The sequence below is a fragment of the Ranitomeya variabilis genome, chromosome 1, assembly GCF_051348905.1.
Source record: "Ranitomeya variabilis isolate aRanVar5 chromosome 1, aRanVar5.hap1, whole genome shotgun sequence".
Taxonomy (NCBI): Eukaryota; Metazoa; Chordata; class Amphibia; order Anura; family Dendrobatidae; genus Ranitomeya; species Ranitomeya variabilis.
In genome coordinates, this window is record NC_135232.1 from 1,068,092,406 (window position 1) to 1,068,105,029 (window position 12,624).

Sequence of the window (12,624 nt, forward strand, 5' to 3'; positions counted from 1 at the left end):
TATAAACAACAATCCGAATAAATACAGCTGCAGTGTAAAGCATCAGGGCGAATCAACAGCCAACGACAAGACAGTGATGGAGTTCAGATTAAAGCCTTTGATTGCTACTGAGAAGTCGGTAAGCATCACACATAGGCAACTATGCTATAAGCTTCTGTTAATATTGACTCTCTATAATCTTTCAAACTTATTTTGAAATATTTTCTCAGCAGTTCAGGATTTATTTCTATACAAATTATAAACTGAAGTGCAAATTGATAATTTGCAGTTGGAATCATTTATATATATATTTTTTTAATTAGGCAGCTTTCACACATTCGCTATATGGCTAAGTGCACACGTTGCAGAATTGCCGCGGAAATTTCCACGGCAATTCTGCAACTCCTGCCGCGGGTATATCGCATGCGGAATTGGCATGCATATTCCCGCAGAAAACTAGCGTTTTGCAAGCATAATTAGCTTGCAGAATGCTAGCGTTTTCCAAGCGATCTGTAGCATCGCTTGGAAAACTGATTGACATGTTGGTCGCACTTGTCAAACATCGTGTTTGACAAGTGTGACCAACTTTTTACTATTGATGCAGCCTATACCGCATCAATAGTAAAAGATAGAATGCTAAAAATAATAAAAAAAATAAAAAAATGGTTATACTCACCTTCCACAAACAGCCGATCTCCTCAGCAGCTTCCGTTCCTATAGATGGTGTGTGCAGGACCTTCGATGACGTCGCGGTCACGTGATCGCGACATCGCGGTCATGTGACCGCGACGTCATCGCAGGTACTTCACACACACCATCTATAGGAACGGAAGCGGCCATGTGCACCGCTGAGAGGCGGGAACTCCGGGGGCCATCGAAGGTGAGTATATCATGATTTTTTATTTTAATTATTTTTTTTTAACAATTATATGGTGCCCAGTCTGTGGAGGAGAGTCTCCTCTCCTCCACCCTGGGTACCAACCGCACATGATCTGCTTACTTCCCGCATGGTGGGCATAGCCCCCTGCGGGAAGTAAGCAGATCAATGCATTCCTAGGTGTGCGGAATCCCCGCGATTCCGCAAATTTAATGAACATGCTGCATTTTTTTCCCGGAATGCGATTCCGCTCAGGAAAAAAATGCAGCATGTGCACAAAAAATGCGGATTGCATTCTATTAAATAGGATGCTTAATGTGAGCATTTTTTGCGGTTTTATAGCCTTTTTATAGCGAAAAACCGCAAAAAATCTGCTACGTGTGCACACAGCCTTAATGTTCTAATGCTGTCCATTTTTAAAAATGACACATCGTGGACCCATAGAGCATCATTGATCCATGAAAAGCAAGGCTTCTGGCGGAGGTAATCCAGGAGTACTTGGCGCAATCCATGAGTGAATGCAGAGCCATATGGAGGTACTCTATCAGTATGGGTCTTATGGTTTAATTCTGTACTGAACTTGAGAAAAAAGTGTAAGGTAATATAAAAATATATGTATTATTTATAGAGGGTCCTAAAACCTGTTATTTAGCATTTTGATGTATTTTCTGATATTTTTTATCTAGTAGACAAGCTTTATGTTGTTTTTTTTTAATCTAGTACATAGGGTACAATGATTGATATTTCTTCTCTTTGGCTGCCATTAGCAACCACTATAATAAGATTTTCCATTTTGTACAATGAAACTAAAATTATTGTACTGTAAGAAACTGTAATACCCAAGGCTCAGTGTGCAACAATATACTATTTCTATTATAGACCAAAGTGTGTCAGCGCATAGGGAAAAAACCTTGATCTAAGCATTACTTGACTTTTTTTTGCACAGGAAAAATGGCAAGGGCAGTAAGTTTCCTTCTTTTATACCTCAAGTCCTTGAGTAGTAGTCATGTAATGCATGCTGAATAACAGTGATGGATACAATTCTATAAAACTTTCAGTGATGCTTCCATCATTACGGGAATGTACCTTTTATTCCCCCCATACAATGTTGAATTTCAGGGCTAATTTGTAAACATTTTTGAACATATTATTCATACGGTGGCTTCAATTGTTAGCGGCAAAGCTCTGTCCCCTGCAGTCAATGGCAGAGCACATTTTCTCATAGCAAAAGTTATGTTTTTTGGTCGGTGTTGACTCTGTTACTTCACCAGTTTCGGAAACTGTGATAGGGCTATCTCTTGCAAACACTTCAGTGGATTCCCTCCACAAGCAGTCAGGTGCCATTTTATAGATGTAATTATTGCATTTTGGTCTATGAAAGTGTGTTTTGTTATTGAAAATCTGCCGGCTATTGGAAGTAGCAATTTTAATTTTTAATGTTGCATCCACTCGGTCTACTACGGTGTAAGTTCCAATGCTCCCATCATCAAACCCTACAACAATATTGAGGTGCCTTTGTGAGAGTGCAAGAAAGGTTGGAGATTTATATAATGTACAAGCACCAATACTTCTCCCATCCGCGAGTCTCATCACTATTAAACTTGAGACAGAATTATCTTCATCATCTTCACCATTTTGGAAGCAAATGTAGACAAGATAACGCCCATCACAAGACAAGCTCTGCTTCCATATTATCCCTGATGCATGTACTACTCTGAGTTTTCCAGTCTGAAGATCTAAAACGTTGAACTTTTCATCTCCATGGGTAATAATCCCAAGCTTTCCATTGGGAGAGATTTCAAAATCATTAAGATTTCTTAAGAAGTTAGATGGTAGCTGGACTCTTCTACAAATGGATTCATCAGCAAGGCTCCAGATACTCACAGTCTCAGTAGATGTCATGAAAACAACAAACTCAGGACAGTCCGGAATTAATTTGAAGTTGATGATCGTTGAACCATCATCACAGCAGAATTTTTTCGTTATGCTTCCTGTCCATAGGCTTACAGCCAAAAGTTTGTTCTTGGTCATTCCAATCAAAAAAGTATTTGCAGTAGTTATAAGTGCATTCTTTAAGGCAGCTAGGATATTACATACTTTATGGCCAGTTGCGAGCCTCCATACTCTGGATGCATTTTGCTCGCATAAAGACACTATAAATTGATCATTATGTGTAACTAAGAGTTCAGATATTCTTTGACCACTAATCCGGAAGAGATTTTCCCCAGTTCCAGTATGCCAAACATATTGATTGCATTTGTCATCGGAGGTGACCAACAGTTCTCCTGTAGCAGTGAGAACACCATTTTCTACAATACCTTCATGTTTAAAGGCTGATTCAATGAAGCCAGTGTTAAAATTCCATTTTTGAACATATTCAGATCCATCAATTGAGTAGATGAAATCTCCTCTCCCGGACAGTAGTACCGTGTGGACTGCTCTCCCAGTCTTGTCAATATTGGACATGGCGGTTAAGATGTCAATATCCCAGATAGAAAGCACTCCACTGATGGACAATGATAAAAGTAAATTATGATGACTAGATTTAACTAATTTTACGATACTCCCTGAGATCTCTTGTAAACTTGCCATACATTGCCCCGTGTCTCTTCTCCAAACAAATATAGATGAGGTATTTTCCATGGAAGCAATAATACAGTCACAGTTCCGGGACAGAACAGCTGATATAAATCTCTCATTGCGTTTTGCCCTAAACTTTTCAGAAACTTTCCACATACGAGTGTCTAGAAGTTCAATGCTTAATGCTTTACAGATTAAAAGTGCACTTTGGTCTTCAGACAGCTCGGTGCTGATAACATCACTGGTTCCCTTTGTACAATCAAACTCTTCTGTCAGTTGGGGATTGGTTATTTCCTCTATATTCCAAACAGAAAGGCTCCCTTCATTGTCGATCATAACCACTTCTTGGGTTGTATCAAGAGCGAGAATATATTTCACAAACCCACCAGAAAATTCAGAGGTTACAGTTGACAATTTTTCACCAGTGCCTAAGTGAAATATTGTGGTGGTATTGAGGTATTGGCCACAAAATGCATATAACCCATCCAAAGAACACTGGATGCACGTTACTTCGTACCAGCAATGGAAATTATAAAGCGGCCAACCATAAAGTAAATCTATAACATTAACATTTTTACTTGCTTCCAACCAGGCTAGTGCATGTGTATGAGACAGCGTGAAGCCATTGATTAGGTTTGGCCCACCTCCTACACTTTTGGAACCTTTAACTTCTACTTCAGAGAGAAGGCAAGAATTTAGGTTGTCGTAAATTAACAAAGTATTTTTTGCTGTGGACACAACAAGATATTTTTCATCGGCTGTAAGTTTCATTCCCATAACGACAAACTGAGTAGTGGTTATTTGTCTTAAAAGTTGCCTTGACTCAACATCCCAAGTACTGATTGTGCCATTCTCAAGTGCTGAAATGATTATATTTGGGCTGTAAGTGGGAAGGACCTCTGTTACATGCAATGAACTAGATGACAGGGTAAGTCTTTCCGGGGAATATGTAACATCCATGGAAGAGTGTAGGGGGACAATCGAACAATATTTAGGTCCATCTTTGTCACATTCTATAAGAAGGTTTCTGAACTTAGGCAAAGAACTCACAACTGGAAGAAGAATTTGTTGCAGTTCAGCAGAGAGTGACCCTGGATTTTTCAGAACCTTGTTTTTTATGCTTTGAAGAGTACTTGCGAGAAATTTCAGCTCTTTTTCTTGTGAGTAATTATATGCTATTTCAATGTCACTTAAAGCCCTATCATATTGTCCAATTTTGATCATTGTATAGAGCCAGCTAAAATTCATTGTAATCCCAGACATTATTTCATCTGTCATTCCACATCTTGTTAAATTATGTAGTAGTTCTGTCATTTTCCTATGATTTACAAAAAAAATATCAGGCTGTAGAGGATTACACTGAAATGCCCATGGCTGCTCAGGAGCCTGCCTGTCAAATTCATTTTCATCATTGAAGTGTATTTCATTGCTACGTAATCCCCTGTGTTCATTCTCAATGCAATTTTCAAAATAGTTAGGCTCATTGTAGAATGGCTTTTTCCTGCCTCCTGACCATGCACCGAGGAAGTAATCTGCCATATTTACATGCATTTCTTGCAAGTCATCATCATTGCTGAGATACAACTTTTGGGCAATTAGGTGAAGATGTCTATTAGACCAAACCAAAAGATTGCAATTTCTTATGTGTCGTTCAACTAAATATCCTGCAAGATCTTCTTTAATTTGTGCAATAATTGTATATGGTATCCTTAATGGATTCAGCGTTTTCCCATTTGCTAGTAATTCGTTCATGACATTATTATCAAGAGCCAGAATGTCTTCTAGTTCCACCTCGCTGAGTCCCATTTTAGCCATTGTAATATATCCTAATGCTCTTGAGATCAACCTCAGTCCACACTTGTTTTCCAAAGAACAGAATAACTGCTCTATGTTTTCATGAACTGTGATGCAAAGAGTAGATTCATCAACATCCTTATGGGACCTCCAATTTCTCACCTCTCGAAATGTCAGGTTGACAAACATTGGTAGAGTACACCTAGAAAATGCTTCATTGACATAGATCTGTTGACCCGATGTTACTTTTCTTTTAACTCTCAATAGCTGATGTTTAAGTATTTGGCTGCACATTTTCCTATCTCGTGGGATGAGTTCTATGTAGTTGTCCTCGTTGTTTATAAGGCACCGTAGTTTTTGGAGGATTCCATGCTTTTTTGGCAGTGTTGACAATATTATACGAACTGTGCGTGGAAGATGAATTGGGAGCCACCAAAGCTTCCTGGCATCATCACCATCTGTAAGTTGTTCAAGGCTGTCTAACACAAGAACGAGGGGCTTATGAAAAGAAGACTCATTCAGCAAGTTTAAAAAGAGCTCTCGCAGATCTACAATCTTTTTAGGAATGCTCTGCAGTAAACATCTGTAATTGATGGCTAGCTGCTCACAAAGGCTTTGAAGCAAAGAGCTTAATTCAGAGCTCATTTCTGTAGATCCAAGAAATCTAACAATGACCACAGGATGAGATTCTGGTCCCATTTCTTCCTGAAGCCATGAAGAGACCTAGAACACACAAAAAATGTTTATTAACTCACGTTAGGAAATGGTAAATACAGCTACAAATGACATGAACATTACAATTAAACTAGGGTCATATGAAATTAAAACTTTTTTAATCTGACTTAAATGATATTCAGTATTACATAATGTATTGTATTTATTTGTTTTCTCTAAATATCATATGATTTTTTATTAGATGCCTATAGTTTAATAATATTTAATATGCTACGAGATATGAAAAAGAGATAATTGACCAAAGACATTGATACACACACTAGAGTACCCTAAATCAATAGATGATGTTGAAATTTGCCTACCGCAAATTGAAATAAAACGTGATGGTCTAAGCATTATAGGAGGAGTGAAAAAGACAGCAGAGTTGCTGACATTTAAGAGTAATTCCCAAAATAATAAAGGAAATCTGTCAGCAGGATTTCACACCCCAAACTGTTTACATGTACATGCAGCTCTTTCAAGAACAAGTCCAGCAATATCTTTACATAGCCAGTCCACTCCTCGGTTACTGAGAAATCAGTGTTTGAATTGATGTGCAAATTAGGCTGTACAACTGAAGTGTCTGTCACTCCAGCACTATTCCCCACCCAGTGCCAACTCCTCCTCTTTGATTGAAGGCTCACACAACATAGAGTCTGTCAGTCAAGTTGGAGGATGAGGTGATTGGGGAGGAATAGATCTGGAGTGACAGAGGCTTCAGATCTACTATCTCAATGGCATATCAATTCAAACACTGATTTCCCAGTTTGAGGGTGAAATCCTGCTGAAAAATTCCCTTTAAGCTATTTTATATCCATTGGAATCTGAGAATCAGGCTCTGCAGAGCCTTTATGGAACGGAGAAGAGGTGGATGCTTGAGCTCTGGAAAGCATACCAAGGATATTAAATGATCACTGATCAGCATTTTTTAATGGCCTGTTTAGATAGGATGACCACTTTATGTGCACACAACAATCGTTAATACAATTTTGTTGTGTGCACTGAATGTAATTTCTATCGGCAGCACATCACTTGTTTAAACCAGATGATGTGCTGCCAAAAAAGATGATTTTATTGCTGGCACGTGTAAGAGGAAGAGATGGCACCCCTGAAGAGAAACTGCATGATGTGCCATTAGTGAGGAAAAATGGCTATTTGCAGGCCGGACGAAACCATGCATTTCGGGATATAAAAGTCAGCGGTGGGATTTGATGCCATACAGAGGAGCGGTGCAGACGTGAGCTACAGACGACACTGAAGCCAGTGTGACATGCCTCAGAAGAGATGGTACCCCTGAAGAACCTTTGCGTGATGTGGCATTAGTAAGGAAAGACTGCCATCTGCTGGCTGTACTAAACCATGCAGAACCAACGAGCACCAGAAGAGTTGCAAGGGGACCAAGTTCATGTGCGGGAACTGGTCAGGTACCCTGCATGATGAAGTTCCTGGATGTAAAAGTCCTGCGTGCCAAACCGTGGTGGAATTTGCCACTAAGCAGAGGAGTGATGTAGACGTGGGTCAGAGATGACACTGAAGTCAGTGTGACAGGCCTTAGCAGAGAGCATGAGCCAACAGGGCACTGCCCGCCATCAGACAAGACCTGAACGAAGACCAGTGAATTCCAAAGACTCGACTATGCTTGTTAAGACCAGAAGACCCGACCTGCAAGACCCAGTGCCAAGACAGCGCCAGTCAATGTCAGAACCTTCACCCTACGGCCAGGCACCTGTCGAGAGCCAGGACCCAGCCCTCTCCTCGCCAGGCAGAGGAGACACCCGCCATCGGTAAGGCACTAAGACAGAGACGTCGGCCAGAGAAGGAAGCCTGCAGTTACAGAAGGATAGCACAAGTGAGCTGGGCTGTTTCTTTCCTGCTATAACATACAGTACAGGGGTCGGCCTGGGTTAGGACAACAGGTGGGGTGTGGGCTGGTTGGTACACAGGAAGCTCAATGTTCCTAGATAGACTTTGTCAGAAGGACTTGCAGCCTAGTGGGAAAAACCCAGTGACCTCCAACTAGGGCCATTGTTGCAGGAAGAACTAAAGTAGTGGTTCCCAGGAACAAGTGTATCACTCTTGTAGTAATGACACAAACATAATTCTTGAGAGACGCTTCTCGTTATTCTAATTGTATTCTAAAAATTCACTTGTATATTTATTGTCTTATGGTCTACTGATGTTTATACTGTTTCATATTATCAACTGTTTCTTAACCACTGTGAATTCTCATTTATATTGGGTAGAAATAAATAGTTCCTTGTCTGTTTTCGCCTTGTGCCTTCTGTGCATTGCACTTGGTGTATTGGGCCAGTGGGAAAGACTCTTTATGAAGAATGGCTTTCTGTGTCAAAGAGTCCAGCTTCCTTGGGAGTTTGATGTCACCTAGCAAATGGTGGCATTGGTGTTTCAGTTAGCTTAAGAAGCTCACGAGAGAGGCGCTCACTTTGGTGTGGAGAATACCTTTCGGTGGTTACAACAGCTGGTGTACAGGCCCCAATTGCAACAGCTAGCCAAAGAGGCCTGCCGAAGATGTCGCCGTAAGAATTTCTGCACCATTGAAAATGTTCATGACCGACTACTTAATTGGGACATCTCATAACGGCTATGAATACTACTTGGTGATGACCGACCACTACCAAGTTTGTGGTGGTGTCCCCAACTTGGGATCAGATAGCCGAAGATGCAGCTTATGACTTTATTTGCATATGTAGATGCCCAAAGAAGATTCAATTCCTTCAAGGAGTTGCTTTCAGGGACAAGTAATGGACGAGCTGCATTATCTCTATGGGATTGATAAGTTCCAAACTACGCCATAACACCCACAGGGGAACAGAGCCTGCAAATGCTTCAATAAGACCTTGTTACAAATGTTGTGGTCCTTGGAAGAGGACAAGAAAATGAAGTTGCCCGAATTTGTCTCTCAGTTGGTATGAGTTTACAATAATCGAGTCCAAGCGACTATGGGTTACACCCACTTTATGCTCCTGTTTGGGTGGAGCAGATGAGAGATTACTGTATTGGAGCTTGACCCAGATGATCCCTGCCTTGGTAGTAGTCGGAGTTCCTGGATCTGAGAAGACCAGCCCCGACTCCAGACAGTAAGATGGTTGGTCGAACAGAAGGTTTGGGAGGTGGAACACTCAGGTCGGCCCCCGATATCTGGAGAACAGTTCCATCCAGGAGACGGTGTGCTAGTGCAGGCCAAGTGACCCAAGAATAAGCTGTATCACCACTCAGAAGCAGACCTAAAGGCGATGAGGGAGCACTACCTCGAGTGTTACACTGGAATATGCTGCAGGCCTGTTCCTCTGAAGCAGAAGAGCTCACCGGGATGAGGTCTCCAACCGGGTTAGCCAGTGTCACCCAAAGGGAAGTCTTGGGAGATGAGGAAGGCTGGCTTACAGTGCAATTGGGATCATTGGAGTTGCCGATGCCACTCTTGAGTGGGACAGAGAACAAATCAGGGGTCGACCTGCAATCCCAAGTGACTGGGTCTCCAAATACTCTAGAAGTGCCCACTACAGGAAGAACCTCACAGAACCAAGTGTACCAACAATGGTATTCCCCCCAGCTGGTACTCCCAAGATGATTTTGTATTGACACAGATACAGCAGAAAACGTGGGAGTGAGCTCAACCCTGGGGAAGATTCAAATCCGCAAGTATTCCACTCACCCAAGGACTGGAGAGCTAAAAGAGGGGAGAAATGTGAAAGGAAGCGCTGGATCCCCTGTTAATACTATTTTGCTGTGTGCACAGAATATCATCGCTATCGGCGGCACATCACTTGTTTAAACCAGACAATGTGCTTCCAAGAAAGATGATATTAATGTTGGCATGTGTAAGAAGAAGAGATGGTAACCATGAATAGTGAGGAAAGACTGCAATCTGCTGGCTGGATGAAACCATACCAAACCAACAGGCACCAGAAGAGTTGCAGGAAAACAAGTAAATGTGTGGGACCAGGTCAGGTGCCCTGCATGATGAAGTTTCTGGATATAAAAGTCCTGAGCGCCAAACCGCAGTGGGACTTGATGCCAAGCAGAGGGGCGGTGCGGACGTGGGCCAGAGACAACACTGAAGCCAGTGTGGCAAGCCTCAGCAGAGAGCATGAGTCAGCAGAGCGCTGGCTGCAGTCAGACAAGGCCTGGACGATGCCCAGTGAATTCCAAAGACCTAGCTATGCCGTTCAAGACCTGAAGACCAGTCCTGGTCCTACACCGGTCATGACCCAGAACCCCCTGACGAAGCTAGGGAGAAACACATGTTGGGGCACCTGGACAACGCAGCATCTATTCCAATTTTCTCATCACTTTACAGTGCAGTAAGTGCAGTATTGGACTTTAGATAGAATGCTGTTTTCTTTCAATGCATAGGAATACAGACATTGGGACTTTTATGCCTAACTTATTTTTATATTATGCTTATATATATATCTATATATATATATCTATATATATAATTGTCTAAGGGTTTTTCCGTCTGTCTGTCTTTCTGTCTGTCTGTCCCGGAAATCCCACGTCTCTGATTGGTCGAGGCCGCCTGGGCCTCGACCAATCGGCGACGGGCACAGTATCGACGTAGATGTCATAATGGTTGCCATGGTGACGATGATGTCATAAAGGTTGCCTTGACCAATCAGCGATGGGCACAGTCTGCCGCGAATTCTGGAATCATCATTGTCCATATACTACAGGGACATGCATATTCTAGAATACCCGATGCGTTAGAATCGGGCCACAATCTAGTATATATATATATATATATATATTTATTTGCTTGTTGTGGACCTCAATAGAGTTGCATCTATTTGTAAATTTTATTGTTAAATTATATACAGTATTTACTGAAATAAAATAAATATCTATGAGATTTTATAGCACATTTTTTCTTGGTTAGTACTTAGCCCCTTCACCCCCGGAGCTTTTTCCGTTTTTCCGTTTTCGTTTTTCGCTCCCCTCCTTCCCAGAGCCATAACTTTTTTATTTTTTTGTCAATTTGGCCATGTGAGGGCTTATTTTTTGCGGGACGAGTTGTACTTTTGAACGACATCATTGGTTTTAGCATGTCGTGTACTAGAAAACGGGAAAAAAATTCCAAGTGCAGTGAAATTGCAAAAAAAGTGCAATCCCACACTTGTTTTTTGCTTGCCTATTTTGCTAGGTTCACTAAATGCTAAAACTGACCTGCCATTATGATTCTCCAGGTCACTACGAGTTCATAGACACCTAACATGACTACGTTATTTTTCACCTAAGTGGTGAAAAAAAATTCCAAACTTTGCAAAAAACAAAACAAAACAAAATTGCGCCATTTTCCGATACTCGTAGCGTCTCCATTTTTCGTGATCTGGGGTCAGGTGAGGGCTTATTTTTTGCGTGCCGAGCTGGCGTTTTTAATTATAGCATTTTGGTGTAGATACGTTCTTTTGATCGCCCGTTATTGCATTTTAATGCAATGTCGTGGCGACCAAAAAAACGTAAATCTGGCGTTTCGAATTTTTTTCTCATTACGCCATTTAGCGATCAGGTTAATGCTTTTTTTTATTGATAGATCGGGCGATTCTGAACGCGGCGATACCAAATATGTGTAGGTTGGGGTTTTTTTTTATTGATTTATTTTGATTGGGGCGAAAGGGGGGTGATTTAAACTTTTATATTTTTTTTATTTTTTTCACATTTTTAAAAACTTTTTTTTTTTACTTTTGCCATGCTTCTATAGCCTCCATGGGAGGCTAGAAGCAGGCACAGCCCGATTGGCTCTGCTACATAACAGCGATCATCAGATCGCTGTTATGTAGGAGAATTGCAGGTGTGCTGTGAGCGCCGACCACAGGGTGGCGCTCACAGCCACCGGCGATCAGTAACCATAGAGGTCTCAAGGACCTCTATGGTTACAATGGAGGAGCATCGCCGACCCCCGATCATGTGACGGGGTCGGCGATGCGCTCATATCCGGCCGCACGGCCGGATGCGGTAGTTAAATGCCGCTGTCTGCGTTTGACAGCGGCATTTAACTAGTTAATAGCGGCGGGTGATCGCGATTTCACCCGCCGCTATTGCGCGCACATGTCAGCTGTAAAAAACAGCTGACATGTCGCGACTTTGATGTGCGCTCACCGCCGGAGCGCACATCAAAGCGGGGGTCCCGACATGTGACGTACTATTCCGTCACATGTCGGGAAGGGGTTAATAGTCGTTTTGTGCATCTCAGTATTTATTTATTTACATTGCTCAGTTTCATGTTGGTATTAAGGCCCGGACAATGCCCAGTGAATTTCAGAGACCTGACTACACCAGTCAAGATCCAAAAATCTGACCTGCAGCGGTCAAGACCCAGAGCCCAGATTGTGCCAGTCAAGGTCAGAACCTTCATCCTATATCAGTCAAGATACAGAGTCCAGACAACTCCCGTCGAGAGCCGGGACCCAACCATCTCTTCCTCAGGCATAGGAGACACCCACCGTCGGCCAGGGTTAGGACAACAGGTGGGGTGGGGGCCGGTTGGTACACAGAAAGCTCAACGTTCCCCTTGCTAGGGTAATTTTTGCAGGAAGAGCTAGTGTAGTAGCTCCCAGGAACGAGTGTATCACCCTTTTAGTAAGATCACAAAAATAATTCTCTATAGAAGTTTCCTTTATTCTAATTGTATTCTTAAATTCATTGTATGTTTATTGTTGTAT

General features: G+C 41.9%; 1 protein-coding gene across 2 annotated transcripts in view; it reads right to left on the reverse strand.

Moving 5' to 3' along the window:
* Positions 1-846: 846 nt before the first annotated feature.
* NWD2 (NACHT and WD repeat domain containing 2) overlaps positions 847-12,624 on the reverse strand; it is a 298,741-nt gene continuing 286,963 nt past the window's right edge. For both annotated transcript variants that reach the window (XM_077279924.1, XM_077279925.1), the window contains exon 7: positions 847-5,953. In XM_077279924.1, the coding sequence (XP_077136039.1) occupies positions 2,021-5,953 (3,933 nt within the window). In that variant the 3' untranslated portion in view covers positions 847-2,020. The remainder of the gene's footprint in view (positions 5,954-12,624) is intronic.